This window comes from Cyclopterus lumpus, chromosome 1 (genome assembly GCF_009769545.1).
Source record: "Cyclopterus lumpus isolate fCycLum1 chromosome 1, fCycLum1.pri, whole genome shotgun sequence".
NCBI lineage: Eukaryota > Metazoa > Chordata > Actinopteri > Perciformes > Cyclopteridae > Cyclopterus > Cyclopterus lumpus.
This window is the reverse complement of record NC_046966.1, coordinates 22,657,611-22,674,751: the sequence shown is the minus strand read 5'-3', so window position 1 is coordinate 22,674,751 and position 17,141 is coordinate 22,657,611. Positions and strand designations below refer to the sequence as shown.

The following is a 17,141-nucleotide window of genomic DNA, read 5'->3' as shown; positions in this document are numbered from 1 at the left end:
CTCACATCATCGTTAGCTGGTTGAAGTTCAGCAGGTGTAACGTTCCCCGTGCTGCATGCAGTAAACACAACTCGTTGGTCATGAATAAAAAAGTATTGCTGCACATTAAAATGTTGACCAGATGATGGCGCCGATCATCAAAGGTTAATATAATTCATCCTCTGGGGAACATGACCGCGCGAACCCACATTTCACCCCAGTCCAACCTAAAAGTGAATATAGTGAGACATCTGAATCCAAAACGTGAACCTCAAGGTGGCGCTAGATGAAAAGCCAGAGGATCACTATAGGAGTAATCCTCTGGGCACCATGAATATATAAGTACCACATTAAGTACCAACATCGCCAATCAAAAGAGCTACAGCGCTAGCGTCGCTATATTCATATGTGTTGCGAACTTCTGCTGGATTTGAATGTACAACGTTTTTGGCTAGAAATTAAATACCATAATTAATCTTTGTATGATTATTTAGTTTTTTAGCAGCAGGCTGTTGTGCTGTAGGTCTTTTTAGGAAGCTCCAGACTCTCGACTCAAGTTTCAGGTTCAGACACTGAAGATGCAAATTGGCAGGAACATAACCTGCTACACCTGATTCTCATTTAGTGTTTTCATCAATAATGATTTCTGGTCTGAATCCTCGATCAGCTAACTTTACATTTTAACTGTTTCACCCTGAAACTGCAGCCTCGTCGGTTTCATTTGAATATTACAGATAAGTATGTATTTTTTTATGTGTCGGTTGGTCATTTTAAATCAATTTTCCATGAAGAATAAAGGCATCTTAAATGTTCTACAAACCCTACACATTATGCCTTTTGGATACATTTTTCAAGCATATACTTGTATTTCATGCTTTTTTGACCTGCATCCTTTCAAGAGATAATCATCCTGAAAGTGATTATTTTTTCTAGGCGAACCTGAAAATTCAACTTTTGCTGTCTTTCATCTTTATTTACTCTTAACTAGTAACACATATACTAATATTTACACATCTGAACAAAAGCACACATGGGTTGCCTTTTATTATAACACAAACATTATTCAAATAGCCTTTGTGGTTGCAGAGATACACTCTTTTTTAGTTTGGGTGTATGTTATTTCGAGCAGAAACCTAAAAAATAGGTTGGTTTTCTAAATTATGCTAAGAAAATAAAGGTGGACGTAAATGACGGTTAAAGGCCAAAATAACACTCGACCACACTAACATGAAGCTGTGGAGACATCCAGGTGGTGGAGAGCGTAATCGGACCCAACCAGCTGCAGAGGACCAGTGACACACGACACCGAGGAAACCACGGCAACGTTGCGGCCTGTGGCTTCAGGGTGTCTTGAGACAACTGTTTTCTTCGTGGTGAGAATATGTGCAGAAGTCCCAGCATGCAGTGGGTGAGGACGGAGTCACAGAAACAGGCAGTATTTAGCGTGCCAAGAGGGAATCAGTTGACTGCTCTCACTCAAATCTGTTTCCTACACAAGAGTCACAAGGTTTCAACAACAAGTTCTGCCATTCAGGCTGATTTCGGTCTGGTTTGGTTTCAGCACGACATGCATCGTTAAAATCCCTGAAAATATTTAAACTATACGGGATGAGGGTTGGGTGGTAAACTAATGTGAATTTTGAACACACACCTTTAAAAATCTGGGGACGTTTTTTAAATTATTAGATTGTAGCTACAGTATCTGACAATAAAATTATTTTTTCGAATACCGACAAAATGTATCTTACAATCAATATCTACATTTAAAGGCTCACAAATCAATGTATTTTGTATATTAATAAATTACTTGTTTAATGTGAAAGGTCCAGAGACAATGATCAACTGACCCTGCAGTCCCCTTAGCTCTATACGCTTCTAAACCTTTTCTAGCTCCTAGTTTTTCGCTGCACATTTACCGTCTGGCCTATTTCAGCAACTTTTTTTATGGTTCTACAATCTGCAGCTTTACTATTTTGGTTATCAGTGTTGTTTCGAGTGGCAGCAGTTTTCTGATAAACCCAGAGAACAGCAGACAGACACAGTTAGAGACTTTAAAAACAGAGCTAAAAAGAGAGAGACCTCTGTACTGGACAGAAAGCTTTACACAGATGTTGATTTTTTAACTCCTTTATGCACACAAAGCTAGTTTAATCTACAGCGATGCATCATATTCTATAAGATCATATGTGTGCACTGCGAGAACCATATATTTTTAAATATGAATCAACTTTTCGCGAGCTTAGAAACTTTGTAACGATGCATGTTCCAGCTGATCCAAGAGGCTTTTCAAACAGTTTAAAAGCTTAAAAAGTTAAGCCATCATACATTTAATTCTTCAGTTTATCACACATTAAGATCAACACATCTGGAGACGTGTGGTTTACACTGGAAAGGAAGGTGGTGAAATGTACAATATTTCCCACTGAGATGCAGTGGAGGTGAAGTATTAAGTCGCATAAAATGGAAATACTCAAGTAAAGTACAAGTACCTCGAATGTGTACTTTTTTTGCAGTACTTCTCTTGGGCCGAAGCATTAACGGAGGAGGGGGGCGAGGCTAACGGGACGTACTTTAGGACCGCGCGGACACCGCCGCAGCTCAGAGATCTGTGACGTCAAGGACAGCGCTTTAGCCGCTATCGAGAAAGATGGCGGCGGAGGAGAACAGGTTGAAGCGGCGGAATCACAAAAACAGCATCTTCAAAGAAGGTAAAATTAAACGTACACCGAAAAACGGATGGAAGCGATGCAACCGACGACGACAGACGACGGCGGGTGGAGAGTTTCTGAATACGTGCGCGCCCTCCCCCCCCCCCCCACCGCCGTGTGGATGGAGGGGCGGCGGGGCGTGAGGCGACACGGCGCCGTGTCGAATAATCGCGTCCCGTGCTGCGGAACCACCGCGTCGCGAGCGGTAAAAAAAAATTAAATATAAAAAAAAAAAAAAAAAAACGTCGTTGTGACGGCGGCCTGGTCGCAGGTAACGGCGCGAGGCAAGCTAACTTACATTGGGGGGGGGGGGGTGTAATCTCATTTAGGTTAGCACACAACACAGGTGTGTGTGTGTGTGTGTGTGTGCGTGCGCGTGCGTGTGGGTGTGGATAACAGTGTTATACAAAAACATGCTTGTAAAAATAAGCTGTGCTATAAGCCAAGCAGACTCTCTCACGCCAAACTCCATTTAAAAAAAAAAACACAAAAAACCCAGTTAAGCTAACGTCCCTCTCCTGTTGGCAAGGGTTAACACCGCCACCCTTAAACCGACTCCATTTCTTGATTTATTAGTCACTATGTTTTAATTCGGCGTGGCTTTTTAAAAAAAAATACAAAATTTAAGCAATATTAAATTTAAGGCTGGTTTAAAAAAAAAAAAAGAACTTTGGCGTCAGGTGATACGGAGCCTTGTGACCAGCTGTCAGGCAGCGACTGTGTGTCTTACACGTAGACTCTGTTAACTCTCTCTACCCCCATTCTCTTATTGTTGCATTTATACTTACTGTTCAGTGTCTCGAGGCTAATCTGTATCAATAACTAATCTGTATCAATAACTAATCTGTATCAATACCTGGGGAGATCTCCCAGTGCTCTGGGTTACCCACCAGCTGGCTGAGGAGGGAGCCTCTGGCTGGCTTGGTTGGTTTATCATCGCTGCCTTTTGTCAACATGGTGACCGTTTTTAGTTGTTCCACCCGTGTTATGAATGTTTGACCGGGGTCTCAGTCAGTGCTGCTGATCCACTTTTAAAGCAGATACACACAGGTGTGTTGGGTTTACCTGTGTGTGTGTGTGTGTGTGTGTGTGTGTGAACAGTGTTTTGATCCACACAAAAGAAGGTGCTAGCTGCTTGTGTTGCTGCAGCTTGCAGAGAGCTCCACTGAGCTGTGTGTGTGTGTGTGGAGATCTGCACACTATGTGCTAAGACCAAAGTGGGGCAAAAACCCGAGTCATGTGGTGTGCACATAACTGTGCTCGTGTGGTTATCCTCTTGTTCCAGATTCACATTTTGAGCTCCCATTTTTATAGAAGTCTCCAACTCCTCAGAGGAGGATCCGCCTCTTTCGATGCCGATGTACACCGTATTGTATGCCAAAATCAACACGGATAGTCTCGAGGCTTAAGTTGTTGTCGTAGATCTCTTGACGAGGCCTGAGCTTTTTTCCGAAGGGAAACATCGACCTTAAACTAGCAATATTTGTGAATGGAGGTTGTTGTGTAAAGTCTCCTCTCTTACGCAAGAATGAGTAGAAATAGCACAGAGGCTGTCGGATGCAATGTTTTTGAGACATGGTGGCTTTTCCCTGAAGTAGGGTTTCATTAATGTATCTGAAACTAGTTATTTAGTTTTTGGTCCAGATCCATATTTAAATGTTACCCTATTTTGTGAGTGTGTCTCGTCTCCCAAGGCCAGGAGCTCAATGCTGGGAGAGGATGCCGATCTCTTGTGAATGCAGTCAGACCGTCAGCAGCATGCACGGTCTGGTCTGAGCCCTGTTCAGCGTGCACACACACTTTAACAGCCATTTGAGGTCTAATGCTATGACTGATGGAAGGGGATGACGTGATCTCTGCTCTATGGAAGTTAACCAGTGTGAAGTGACGAGACAAGAATCCACTGATCAACTGTTTGATGAGCAGTAAACGAAACAAAAGAAGCTTATTCACTGAAGTATGCGGCGTTGCCAGTTGGTGAATGTTGAAACTATCTTACCAGAGGCTTAAAATGATGGTATTTTGATAAATTAAACCGTTTAACTTGAGGCGTGACTATGAGATAAAATGTGCATAAATCGACACCACGAGCAGGCGTGGCTATGATTTATTAAGGTCGGTACGTGTCTTTAAGTCTGACACTTGCTCGAGTCACTTTCATCGACATCATCGTAGCCTACACATCACCAAAGAAAAAGAAAGAAGTTTAGGCCGGGTTTCCTCGTTGCACTGCATCTCCTGTTCTACGCGTATTCATCCTCAGGCGGCTCATGTGCTCCAACAGAGAGAACATCGGGACATTGAATTTACCGGATCAGTGGTCTTCTTAAAAGCCTCCGTTACAGTACGACTCATCCAAAAGGCGTCCCTAAACGGCGTGTACATTATTTATGATGTTTATTTGAACCAGCGGGGGCGCGCGCTTGCAGATCGCCGTCGCCGTGTTGCCTCTCACGGCCTCCCGACCCCCGCTCGACACTGACCTGAATGAAGACTCTTCTTCCCACGAGGCTGCTCGCGCCGGGAGGGGGTGGGGGGGGGTGGTCTTGCCATCACAAGACGCGGCGTCTTGAGTAAGTGTTGTCATGTAAACCTCGAGCTCTCCGGGGGGGGGTCCCGATCCCGATCCCCACGGAAACTGAAACGCCGGTGACTTTTTACGCTCGTTTCAGATCGCCGAGCGAGAGATGACGACACTTTTTTTTAAAATTTCACTCGGACGTCCAAAAATAATGACATGATAATCTTCCTGAGATCTCCGGATTCGTGAAGTGTAACCGCGGCCATACAAGGAGAGGCTGAATGGGATGAAACGCTGACTGATGGCTATTTACTGTAAACCTCCGGCCAGCTCTGCCATCCCATAACGGCAGCGATTCGTCCCACCTCCTCCCGTCCAAACAACCGCTGTCGCTTCTGAACATCAGAGTTTATTGATCCCTGAAGCGGAAACTCGGCCCGATGCACACCGCTTAGAGAGTAGATTAGATTAGATGTGTACTTTATTCATCCCCCGGGGGGACATTTATTTTGAAGGAGTGTTTTTTTTCCGTAGAGATGATCACAAAATCCTGGCGTCAATGAGATATCTTTTTGTCCCCGTCGTGATCATTTATTTATATTTTGCGTGAGGTTAAAAGACAGCCGTCGGCCTCCCGAAACCCAGAAGTGACCAGCGATAAATGTGCCGTTTGTCCCCCCTCAGGTGGCCACAGGTTTGAATCCGACGCGTCCCCGATGAGGCGAGAGGAGGAAGACGACCTGCTGGACCAGGAGGGGGTCTGCGGGCCCCGGCCGGTGCAGATCGTGGTGGCGGACGAGGAGGAGCACTCGTTCTCGCTGCACGAGGAGGCGCTGGAGCGGCTGCTGCTGCAGGAGGAGGTGCAGGACCTCCACGTGGTCGTCGTCTCCGTGGCCGGAGCGTTCCGCAAGGGCAAGTCCTTCCTGCTGGACTTCATGCTGCGCTTCATGTACAAACAGGTAACCGCGGCGACGTGAAAGGCTTGTGAAACGTGTCTTCTGAGACGGTTTAGAAATGTCTCTCATAGAAATCCAGTTCTGCCTTTTTTTTTATGAGAGTTACTTGATTTTATAGGAATATTCAAAATTGGGCAAAGTGTCACGAGTGAGTTTCTTTATATGCCTGACTGTTACTGATGCGCACACACACACACACACACACACACACACATTCTGCGCTCCAACTTCTTTAGTTGGTTGCTAAACTGCATGTTGTTGTCGTCTCAGGCTACTTGAACTCAATCGCAATGGCAATAAACTTGAATCTCACCTATAATGTCACGAGTGACCACTGAGTTATGACTGAAAAAAGTGGTTTGACATAACAATCCCAACTCAAGGTCCACTTACTCTAGTTTTTTATTATTTGTTTTTACTGTAGCTTATAACTTTATCTCTACATTCTTCATCGGTGGGTGGAGTCAGCTCATTCAGTAGTTATTATAAATCATCGAGGACCTCTCAACTGTCACCTCTTTAAAGGATATATATATATATATATTTTATTTTTTTTAAATATATTTATATATACTGTATGTGTATATATATATATATATATATATTTTATTTTTATACATTTATTCTTTATATATTTATTTATTTTTTATATATTTATATTATTATTTTTTAAGTATCTTAATCTAACACTAAGAGGTGGCTGTGGCTGAAATCCGGGACCACACTGTGAGAATTGAGGACATAATCTACAGTCCTCACGCTTCAGTTCAGCTGAAACTGAACGACCTCTGACCTGTTTCAACATAATACGCGTGAGCAACGCGTGGGACATCGTGCAGCTCAAGTCGGGGTTGTTTTCTTGGACATTTTCAGTCGCGTTGCTTCCGATCAGCAGAGAGATCTTCAAGTTCTAGAGGCCTCACCCGTCTGATAATTAGATTAGATGCTGATATCAGACCGTGTTGTTGTTGTTGTTGTTGTTGTTTGTCTCCAGTGTTTCAGGAACTATAAAAAGACTGTCCTGCTTTAATCTCGACAGTCGTGTATTTTTAGGGTTAATGTTGGTTATTTGTCCGGTGAGGTTTTAATCAGATTTCATAACATCAGTAGAAGTTTGTCAATGCAAAATGAAATCGATGACGACAATTTCATTGTAAATCCTTTTTTTTTTTTTTGGCTGAGAAACAACAAATATATTTGCCGTGATATTCCAGTTCATGGCATTAAAAAAAACAAAAACCTGTTTCCGTTTTTGTGACGGTGACCCGGTTCAGAGTCTGTCTGTGACCCGACCTTTTGACCCTGTTAATCTACGGTAAGCACTGAGGAACATTCTGGAGGTTCTCATGAGGCCGTAAAGAGGATTTTAAGGCCGACACAATGGCGGCTCTGTGTGGCTGGGCCTCCGCAGAGGGTCGCCGCTGCTTATTCCACACATGAAAGCCATTTTTAGCTATTGATTAAGCCCCGCCCCCAATGGTCAGGTGCTGATAGGGCTGCTTTTTATTTATTTTTACACTGGTATCAGGGAGTGAGACTTGGATTAGACCGTACAGAAGCCTTAAGATGATGAATACACGTGTAGTAATAATCATAAAGGGCGGATGAGAAGATCAACATTCTTTTATTACCACAGAAGTTATACCTTTTTCCATTTGTTTGCTTGTATTTTTTTTTTATTTACTGAATTACTTTATTTAATTTTTTTTACCTTTTTCTGTTTGTGACCTTTTTTTTTTAATAAACTGTTTACTAGAAGATGATCTGTATCCCGATGTGTATTGATGACGTGATCAACTATCTTGTCATAGGCTATGATGTAATTCATATTACGCTCTTTTTAACAACATTTCAGCGACAATTTAACAACTTAAGTTCCTCTTTTAAAGATGCTGTGGGTTAAAGAATGGGTTCCTTCTTAAAAGTCACATGTCAGATGTAAACGGGTAAGATTATATATTTTTCTAAGAAAGCTCGTAGAACCTGAATAATATCAGACCGTAGCTCTTTCTAAATAAATATGGAAATGTGAATCTGAACCCATCAGTTTCAACTCAACTCTTGTGGAAGGAATAAATTAAATCACTAACCTTTAAACGAACAAGATATCAAGGGAAGAGAATCTTGTGATTTTCAACCCAACAACTTCCTGTTCGACAGTAAATAACAAACTAGAATCTGAGTGTCGTATTATCGGCCGTGACCTTTCTCCCCCTGCTCTCTTGTCTCCGTCCAGTCGGACTCGTGGGTCGGCGGCGAGGAGGAGCCTCTGACCGGCTTCACCTGGCGAGGCGGCTGCGAGAGGGAGACCACGGGCATCCTGGCCTGGAGCGAGGTGTTCGTGGTGGAGAAACCAGACGGCTGCAAGGTCGGCGTCTTCTGGAACGCCCCCCCCCCCAATTATATAATTTGTAGATTTTTGAGACTCTGGAATGAATGTCGTCGCTCTCTTGCAGGTCGCAGTTCTACTAATCGACACACAGGGGGCGTTTGACAGCCAGTCGACCATCAAAGACTGCGCCACCCTGTTCGCCCTGAGCACCATGACCAGCTCTGTTCAGGTCAGCGGCGATCCAGAGGTACGGATCTGAGTGACGATGACGTGAACCAGGTGAATAACGGAGGGGGGGGGGGGGGGTTTGTTGTGTGTTTTCAGGTGTACAACCTGTCCCAGAACGTCCAGGAAGACGACCTCCAGCACCTCCAGGTCAGTAATCAGCCTGCAGACGTTTGTCCAGTTTAGGTCAGTTGTTGTTGTTGATATTTAATTCCTTCCACTCCCGATGACGAGGCCCGAGGCTGCTCTCTCGCTGTCCGGCCTTATAGAGCCGCTTCCTGTGATTTCTAGCCCCCGGCAGATTAACCGTGTTGTGGCTGAAGAGCTCCATATCGGGTGCGCTGCGATGCGTTCGGGTCGGGGATTAACCCGCTGAACTTGAACCCAGCAGCAGGCGGCCTCGTGGGGGCAGAACGTCTCTCGCAGTGGAAAGTTTCTCTTCCATCTTTGGTCCCATTTGCTCACCTCCCCAGTGATTGACAGGTCATCACACAGTGGGGGCGGGTCTTTTGGATTTCATAATATTTCCAGTATTTTATGGAGAAGAAAAAAAAAAAAGTCTCCTCACCAGATTTGAATGAGGCACATTTTGGATTATTGTTGATTTTTATTCATTTTAAAACGGGTGCTGACAAAGAAGAATCTGAATCATTTATTGTCCCAAGTACGTTGCACATACAAGGAATTAGACTCGGGTTAAAGGTGTATAACAATAAACATGGAATAAAATAATAAAAACATGTATTACTTCAACTTTTATAATACAATTAAATGTTAAAGCCTTCATGGACCTTGATGAGTCAGGAAGACGTCCCGTTCGTGAAGCTTGACTAGAGTTTAAGTGTCCGGTGGTTTTCTGTCCTCAGCTCTTCACGGAGTACGGACGACTGGCCATGGAGGAGGTCTACGAGAAACCCTTTCAGGTGGGATCTGCTCACAATGCTCCCCCCGTCCTCGTAACATTCAGTTTGATTTTCAGAAACGTGGTTTTACCTTCAGACGCGTGATTTAAACACAAGATTTGAACTTCAGTCCTTCGAAATTACTAAATTTTAGGTTGGAATCTTTTTTTCCGTTTTGAGAAACCGACCCATCGGCATTAGAGCTCGGCCCTCTTCTTAGGCTGAGCTGTTTTTAGATGCTCCATTCTTAAAGGGATGCTTCAGATTATCTGAAGTGGGGTTGTATGAGGTCTTTCTCCATAGCCTGTGCACTACCAGTAGATGGCGCTCGGCGCTCCCCCAGTTTGGAGAAACCAGCACGGAAGCAAAATCTGGAAATTGGAATAAATGCTCCCGTCCATCCCCCCCGTGGATCCCTGATCAATAATCTGAATGTGTCCCTCTGTTCAGAGTCTGATGTTCCTGATCAGAGACTGGAGTTACCCCTACGAGCACCCGTACGGTCTGGAGGGAGGACTCAGCTTCCTGGAGAAGCGGCTGCAGGTGAGTTGCCGCGTACCGAATTAGGTTCCCGGTCGTAACATCATCTCCAGACTGATGGCTTGTCTCCTCCCCCCCCCCCCCCCCCCCGTCTGTGATCAGGTGAAGCAGAACCAACACGAGGAGCTGCAGAACGTCAGGAAGCACATCCACTCGTGCTTCTCGAACATCGGTTGCTTCCTGCTGCCTCACCCCGGCCTCAAGGTGGCCACCAACCCTCACTTTGACGGGCGGCTCAGAGGTGACACCCCTCCCCCCCCCCCCCCTAAAAGCAGACGCAACACGGCCAGTCGAAACCAGTCCGGCTTTGTGACCCGTGTGTGTGTGTGTGCGCCTCCAGATATCGATGAGGAGTTTACGAAGGAGCTGGTGAACCTCGTTCCCACGCTGCTCTCGCCAGAGAACCTGGTGGAGAAGGAGATCGGAGGAGTCAAGATCACCTGCAGAGAGCTGCTGCACTACTTCAAAGTGAGTTGAGTCTGCAGCGCGTCAGCCGGTGACATCACTCTGTTCACTGTGAGAGGAGAAGCAGCAAAAGATAAAATAAAACAAACATTAAATGTCTTCAACAGATAAAAATGTAGTACTTTTTTTTTAGGAACATGCCAGCAGCTTTTCAGGCTGCAGTGAGATGCCCGAACAAAAAGAGGGAAGAAGGTTACAGTTTATTAGACGAGATAATAATAATAATAATAATAATTCATCTTTATGTTCACTAATGAGAATACGTTTCAACTGTTCTTTGAGAAAGGGAGAAATAACATCACAATGTTTTTCTTTTTCTAATTTTTAATTCCTCCGGAAATAAGAATTTAGACTCCTGACTTGTTTCTCTCCGTTGTGTTTTTCAGGCTTACATGAAGATCTACCAGGGAGAGGAGCTTCCTCACCCCAAGTCAATGCTGCAGGTCAGCTCACACACACACACACACACACACACGCACACACACACAATATGATGGGAGATAATGTCGCTGGGGAACAGCGCCACCTGCTGGACAGTTTACATCATGATATTTAATCAAAACATATCCCGGACATCTTTTCTTTTTAACGGAATAATTCTTCTCACCTTCTGAGTGCGAGTGTGTGTGAATATTACTACCAACCGTATATCCATCAGAGGACACCGGCTTCACTCGATGTTGAATCTTATTTTTTGTCATCTGTTGCCTAGGCAACAGCTGAAGCCAATAATCTTGCAGCTGTGGCGGGCGCCAAAGACTTGTACAACAAAAGCATGGAGCAGGTAAAGCGCCGCAGACTGAGGAGCTCCAGGAGTCGGTCGATGGAACACTTTCAGGTCCGCTGACGTTGCCCTCGTTCCGTCTGCAGGTCTGCGGCGGAGACAAACCCTACACCTCCCCGGCGGAGCTGGAGCGCCGTCACGCGGAGCTGCGGCAGGCGGCGGTGCGACAGTTCCGCTCCGTGAAGAAGATGGGCGGCGAGGATTTCTGCCGTCGCTACCAGGAGCAGCTGGAGGCGGAGCTGGACGCGGCCTACGCCAACTTCGGCAAGCACAACGACGGCAAGAACATCTTCTTCGCCGCGCGGACGCCCGCCACGCTGTTCGCCGTCATGTTCGTCATGTACGTGGTGTCCATGGTCACGGGCTTCCTGGGCGTCAACTCTGTGGCCACGCTGTGTAACCTGGTGATGGGCGTGGCGCTGACGGCGCTCTGCGTCTGGGCCTACGCCAAGTACTCGGGAGAGTTCCGCGAAGTCGGAGGAATCATCGACCGGGTGGCTGAAACCCTCTGGGAACAGGTGGGAGGAGTCTGTCTGCTTGTCTGTCTATTTGAACAGGTGGGAGGAGTCTGTCTGTCTGAAGGGACTGCGTTTTCATGAGGCTTATTATCATAAACTAAAATAAGCAGTGAAAACTTAATGAAAACAATACCCTTAAAGATATTTGAAGAAAAAAATGTATTGACTACTATTGTCTGTTTTTCTAAAAACACATCATGTATCATCGGAAAATAATAAATGAAAAATAAATTGTTTGTAAGGAGTAGAATCCTTTTGTTGACCTAATGAAGCTCTTATAATGGACTAATGTCCCGATAACACAGAATCAGACCCTGGTTCAGTTTATACTTTTTAGTTTTTGTAATGAAAGCGAAGTTCTGTAACATTCCTCAGACTAATAACGTCATAAAAATATAATTTAGTTGTCGGGGACAAAACACTTTTTCCTCAAAGCATTTTGTGATTTTAATTCTGCGCTTTCTGTTCTGGACGTTTTTACTCTTAAAAGTAACGAAAGGAAACTTTAAACTGATAGTTAAGACTCGGTGCTGATTCACTTAAAACACATTTCCGTCATCCTTCACCTTCTCATTTTCATCCTCCTCTTCCTCTAATCCTTCCTCCTTTTTATTTCCTCTCTCTCTCAATGCCTCCAGAGGACTCCACGAAAGGTACGTTTTTAAAAAACCTGTTCAAGTCCCTCAGTTTGTTTCCAGTTGTGGGAAAAAGATCCATCAAATTATTAGGACCTAATAAGACAAACGATTTGTAATTCTCCACGTGACATCAGCTGTAGCTTTAACAAACACAACCAGACTGGCCGGGCTGGTGGATTGCTCAATAGTCGTGGTGCGTCCCAGGTCAAGGGAAGCTACGCTAGATTTATATATGAGATGTATAACGGTGTGTCATCTGCATATGGGCGGTTTTTACAAAACTGTGAAAACACGAAAATTGTTCATTTTAAAGTTCTGTTTATTTTCCAAACTCATAATAGTACGTCACTAATCCACCTGACCTCCTTCTTCTTTTTCTTCTTCTTCTTCCTCCAGGTTTTCTCCAAACTCTTCGAAGTGGCCCGGAGTCGAGTTCCGTTGGGAAGCCTGATCCCGGCGCCGCGGCCTCGGCTCGCCTCCAACAACAACGTCAAGAAGAAAAACTAGCGTCGCGCCATCTCGTTTATCCCCCCCCCCCCCACCCAACCCCCCACCCTCACTCACTCTCCACTCGGTTTTTGAAACAACGTTTTTTTTATTCTTTAGGACGCCGTGAGCCGTGTAAAAAGAGTTCTTTGTTCTCGGACCGCAGATGAAGGTTCTTCACCGTGCTGGCTGTAGGTTTCAGGGCGAAGCAGTGTGATGTATTTTTATTATTTTGTCAGTGGGCGGGGTTAAGGTATTTATTGGCGGTAGGAGCCATTGTTCAATCACAAGAGTGTCATCCCAAGTGTGTGTGTGTGTGTGTGTGTGTGAGATGTAAACGATTCCCATTTTATGTGAACGTATGAATGAAGAGCATGACCACAGACCCTCCCTCACGGTTCCCCCTCCTGTCGTTTCTGTCGCTGGGCGGCGTCACGAGGAGGCGTCACGACCAAAGTTTACAGCTTTACTCGTAGGAGGCTCTCGGACTGACGAACGGGCAGCAAGCTGACGCAGCGATTTTAAGACTTTTTAAAAAATAAATGTAAAAAAAAAAAAAACGGTTCGGTTTCGGGGGAAATTTTACAGTTTTTTTGTTTTTTTCTAACTTACCCAGAATAACAAACTGGTGGATGTTCATCTCCATTATTGTGCAGGCTGAGAGAGTGTTGAACAGTTAGACTGGTCTAGTGTCTCCACTCTAAAGTAGACACGCCTCCAGGTGTGAGGACGCCTTCAACTCTTTAAAACGACCAACGGGAAGTCATCGAGCAAGATTAATGTTCTCTAAGCAGTAACGAGTGATGCTAAGCTAACGTTAGCCCCGTGAGCTTTCCACCGTACCCCAGTCTTTTATCAGCCAATGGGGCTCGTGACCTCAGTGGAGGACATCGGATCACGTGGGACACAGTGGAAACCTCACAGGGCTAACGTTTAGCTTAGCATCACTCGTTACCGTCGTCTGGTTTAAAGCGGAGAACTGAGATTTTTAAATACGAAACGACAGAAATGACATGCGTGAATTTGCTCAAATATAACTTTTAAACGTTTTTTTTCTTTTTCTCTCTACATCTTATACAAACAATATTTATAAAAATAAAAATTAGAAAACAAAACTGGTCGTAACCGGTCGTCCGTGAGTTTGTCTTGATTCTGTGAAAGTAGGACTGTAAGTAAAATAAGCTAAACTTCCCCCCAAAACCAGCGGAACCTTCGAAGTAGCTAAATGTTGACGTGATTATCTCATCTCGATTTAATCGTTATTTTCAGTGATGACATGAATCAAAAGTTTCAGTATTAAAAAGCTCTTTTTATTTTCTTTTTTTTTCTTTCTAGTTTACCTTTTTTTAAAGTTCCATGTTTCAGGGAGTCGGGACGATTAGGAACTATTTCTTGACGATTAGGAACTATTTCTTGGCGGTTTTATCTTTCCTCCCAACTTTGTACTTTAATTTATATTGATCTCTGATCGCCATAAAACAGGAAGTAGATACTATGAACTTCTTTAATGATCTCTGGATATCATGCTAACCTGGTAGTTCACTACGACTATGACTACTATGATGATGATGATGATGATGATGATGGTCTGACTGCCAGCGTTTCAGAGAGTAAAGCTTTTTAAATGTCCAGTCCGAAGACCTTTTTCTTTTTCTTTTTTTTTTTTTTTCTAGATATTTAATTGTGTTATTTAAATTGAGTGTCATTCCTCTGAAGGACCGAACCACCTCATCTTGTTTTTAAAGCACCATGAAGCCATTTAGTAAAACACTAATAAATTCATTGCCCCACATTTTAATATGAACACACTTTTTAAAGCTGAAATCCGTGACTCGGATGAATGAAAAGGGTCGTTCCAAACAACTGCATTGTCCTATTTTCTTTAATTTTAAACGCCATTCCATCCACTACACAACGTCGCCACCGTGTGCTTTTTTTTTTCTTTTTTTTGTTGTACAGTTCAGTTTTTTACAGCCTCATCCACACATAGGGCATGTGTATGAAATGTATACATATATAAATATAAATTTTCTAGACCTTTTTGTAGCTGGAAAGAACAACGGTTTGGGTGGTAGACCAGATTCAGCTCACTGGATGTAAAGGAATGCTTTCGTGATTTGTGGATATGTCTAATAAATTCCTTTTTTTTTAATATATATATATTTGTAAATTAATCTTACATGAGCACTGCGATTCCACCCCCTGCTGGCAAAAGAATGTTTATAATCGGGATTTTTTTTTTTTTTGTCTTCTGTTGCTTTTCAAAGTTATTTTCGTTAATTTATTTTTCAATACAATATTAAACCAAACTCCTACAACACAAAGAGCGGTGTCGTCCCATTTTTAAAAAAAAAAATGTTTTGGGTGTAGTTTAGTTTTCTGGAAGGATATTTTTAGACCCTACAGAGGGCGCTGTTCACTGTTTACAGGATGATAAGCTTAATAAACTAACGTGTCATTGTTTGGGTTAGCGCTCGTGTTTTATCACTTGTTTGTGTTTAAGTAAAACATTTTTTGGTTTATAGTCAAACAATGACTCGATGCATTTTAGAATTAAAGTTGTTTTTAAGAGGAAGTGCTCGATTCAGCAATAAAGCTCTTTTAACGTCGCTCCACAACATGGAACTAAGACGCGTGACTATATGTTTGTATTCATTTTGTTTTCAGATACAATTTATTGTCAACAGGTTAGATAAATTTGGAATTGGAACAAAATGTCTTGAGTCACTCGTCCACCGGCTGGTGAACAAAAACAAGTATTATAAATAAGTGATAAACAGAAAATGAGTAGAAAAGGTAAAAAAAAGAAAAATACACAATAACTGAATATACATATACATATATGTACAGAGTTATGTTCTGTAACTGCTGGATGTACAAATGTAGTTAAACATATCAACTTGAAAGGTGACAATGCTGAAAACAAGCGCCCACAAGGCCTCAGTCCGTCTGCTTTCAGACGCATCTCGCGACTTCTTGTTTCCATGACGACTGAGCAGAGAACGATGTGAATGTGTACAAAATAAAAATTAACTTTAATTGAAAACGTTTTTGAGCTTCTTTCCGTCATGAAATCTTTGAAACGTACCTCTACTTAAAGATCAATATAACGTATTTAAACATGAAGCATTGTGTTATGATTGGGCCTAAATTATTTATATTTTGATTAGATCTTTTTTTTAAATTTTATTTTATATTTTCGGGAAGTATACACCTTTTTAAAAACATTTCCTTTTTTGTGTGTATTCAAATGTTGTTTACAGATCTTTGGGTTTCAAGTTTAATTTTTGCAGCATTAATTAAGAAAACGTTTTACTTTTTGTTTAATATCGGTCATATTAATTTTTATGATGTTGGACATCTCTTAGGTTGTTTTCGATGTACCTTTTTAGATTACTATAATTTAATATTTTATGATAATTCTATTATCTCTGAGACATTTTTAGAATTAAAAAAATTAATCGCACAGTATTTCAGTTTAAATCTGGTTTTGGGGGCACATGTTTTATTTATTTATATTTTTCTGTGATTCTTAGCTGTTTTTAATCTTTAGTTTAATCTGGTTTATTTTAAATGTATCGTACTGTGGATAGTTTAAAATATCCAATTACTGATTTTATTATTTTTATTTATTCATAGAAATAGTCCATACCTAGGGATCATAGGTTTGGTTTGTATATTAATAATCATCTTATTGAGCAGCTGATTATAACATTTTAAACTCTTTTATGGTTAAGTTAAGAGAGATTTTAAGGGACTCCTTACATTCCTCCTTAATCAACATATATTCTGCGATTTACGTAATCAAAAATTATGCATCAGTCTGCTGTTTTTTTACTTTTTTCATTAATCTGCCTTGTTTATATTGTTATTGTTTTTGTTTTTTTTACAATCTAAAGTGCCTTTGAGTACCCTTTTAAAGCTCTATATAAATATATATATATATATATATATATATATATATATATATATATATATATATCATTATTATTAAAGTTTCACTAAAAGCCTGAATGCAACAGAGCGGATACTCCACCAGATGGCAGTAGAGTACACGTTTGACTGACTGAAGAAGCCATCAGAATAA

At 42.4% G+C, this 17,141-nt stretch overlaps 1 protein-coding gene across 1 annotated transcript; it reads left to right on the top strand.

The window, feature by feature from the left end:
• Positions 1–2,582: 2,582 nt before the first annotated feature.
• Positions 2,583–16,061, top strand: LOC117750237 (atlastin-2-like). Its single transcript, XM_034561393.1, has 13 exons — positions 2,583–2,687; positions 5,893–6,167; positions 8,401–8,532; positions 8,621–8,725; positions 8,821–8,871; positions 9,588–9,644; positions 10,074–10,166; positions 10,266–10,404; positions 10,504–10,631; positions 11,015–11,071; positions 11,341–11,412; positions 11,499–11,930; positions 12,965–16,061. Exons 1-13 carry the CDS (start codon positions 2,627–2,629, stop codon positions 13,073–13,075), a joined length of 1,713 nt encoding a protein of 570 aa, XP_034417284.1. The 5' UTR covers positions 2,583–2,626; the 3' UTR covers positions 13,076–16,061.
• The last annotated feature ends 1,080 nt before the right edge of the window (positions 16,062–17,141 follow it).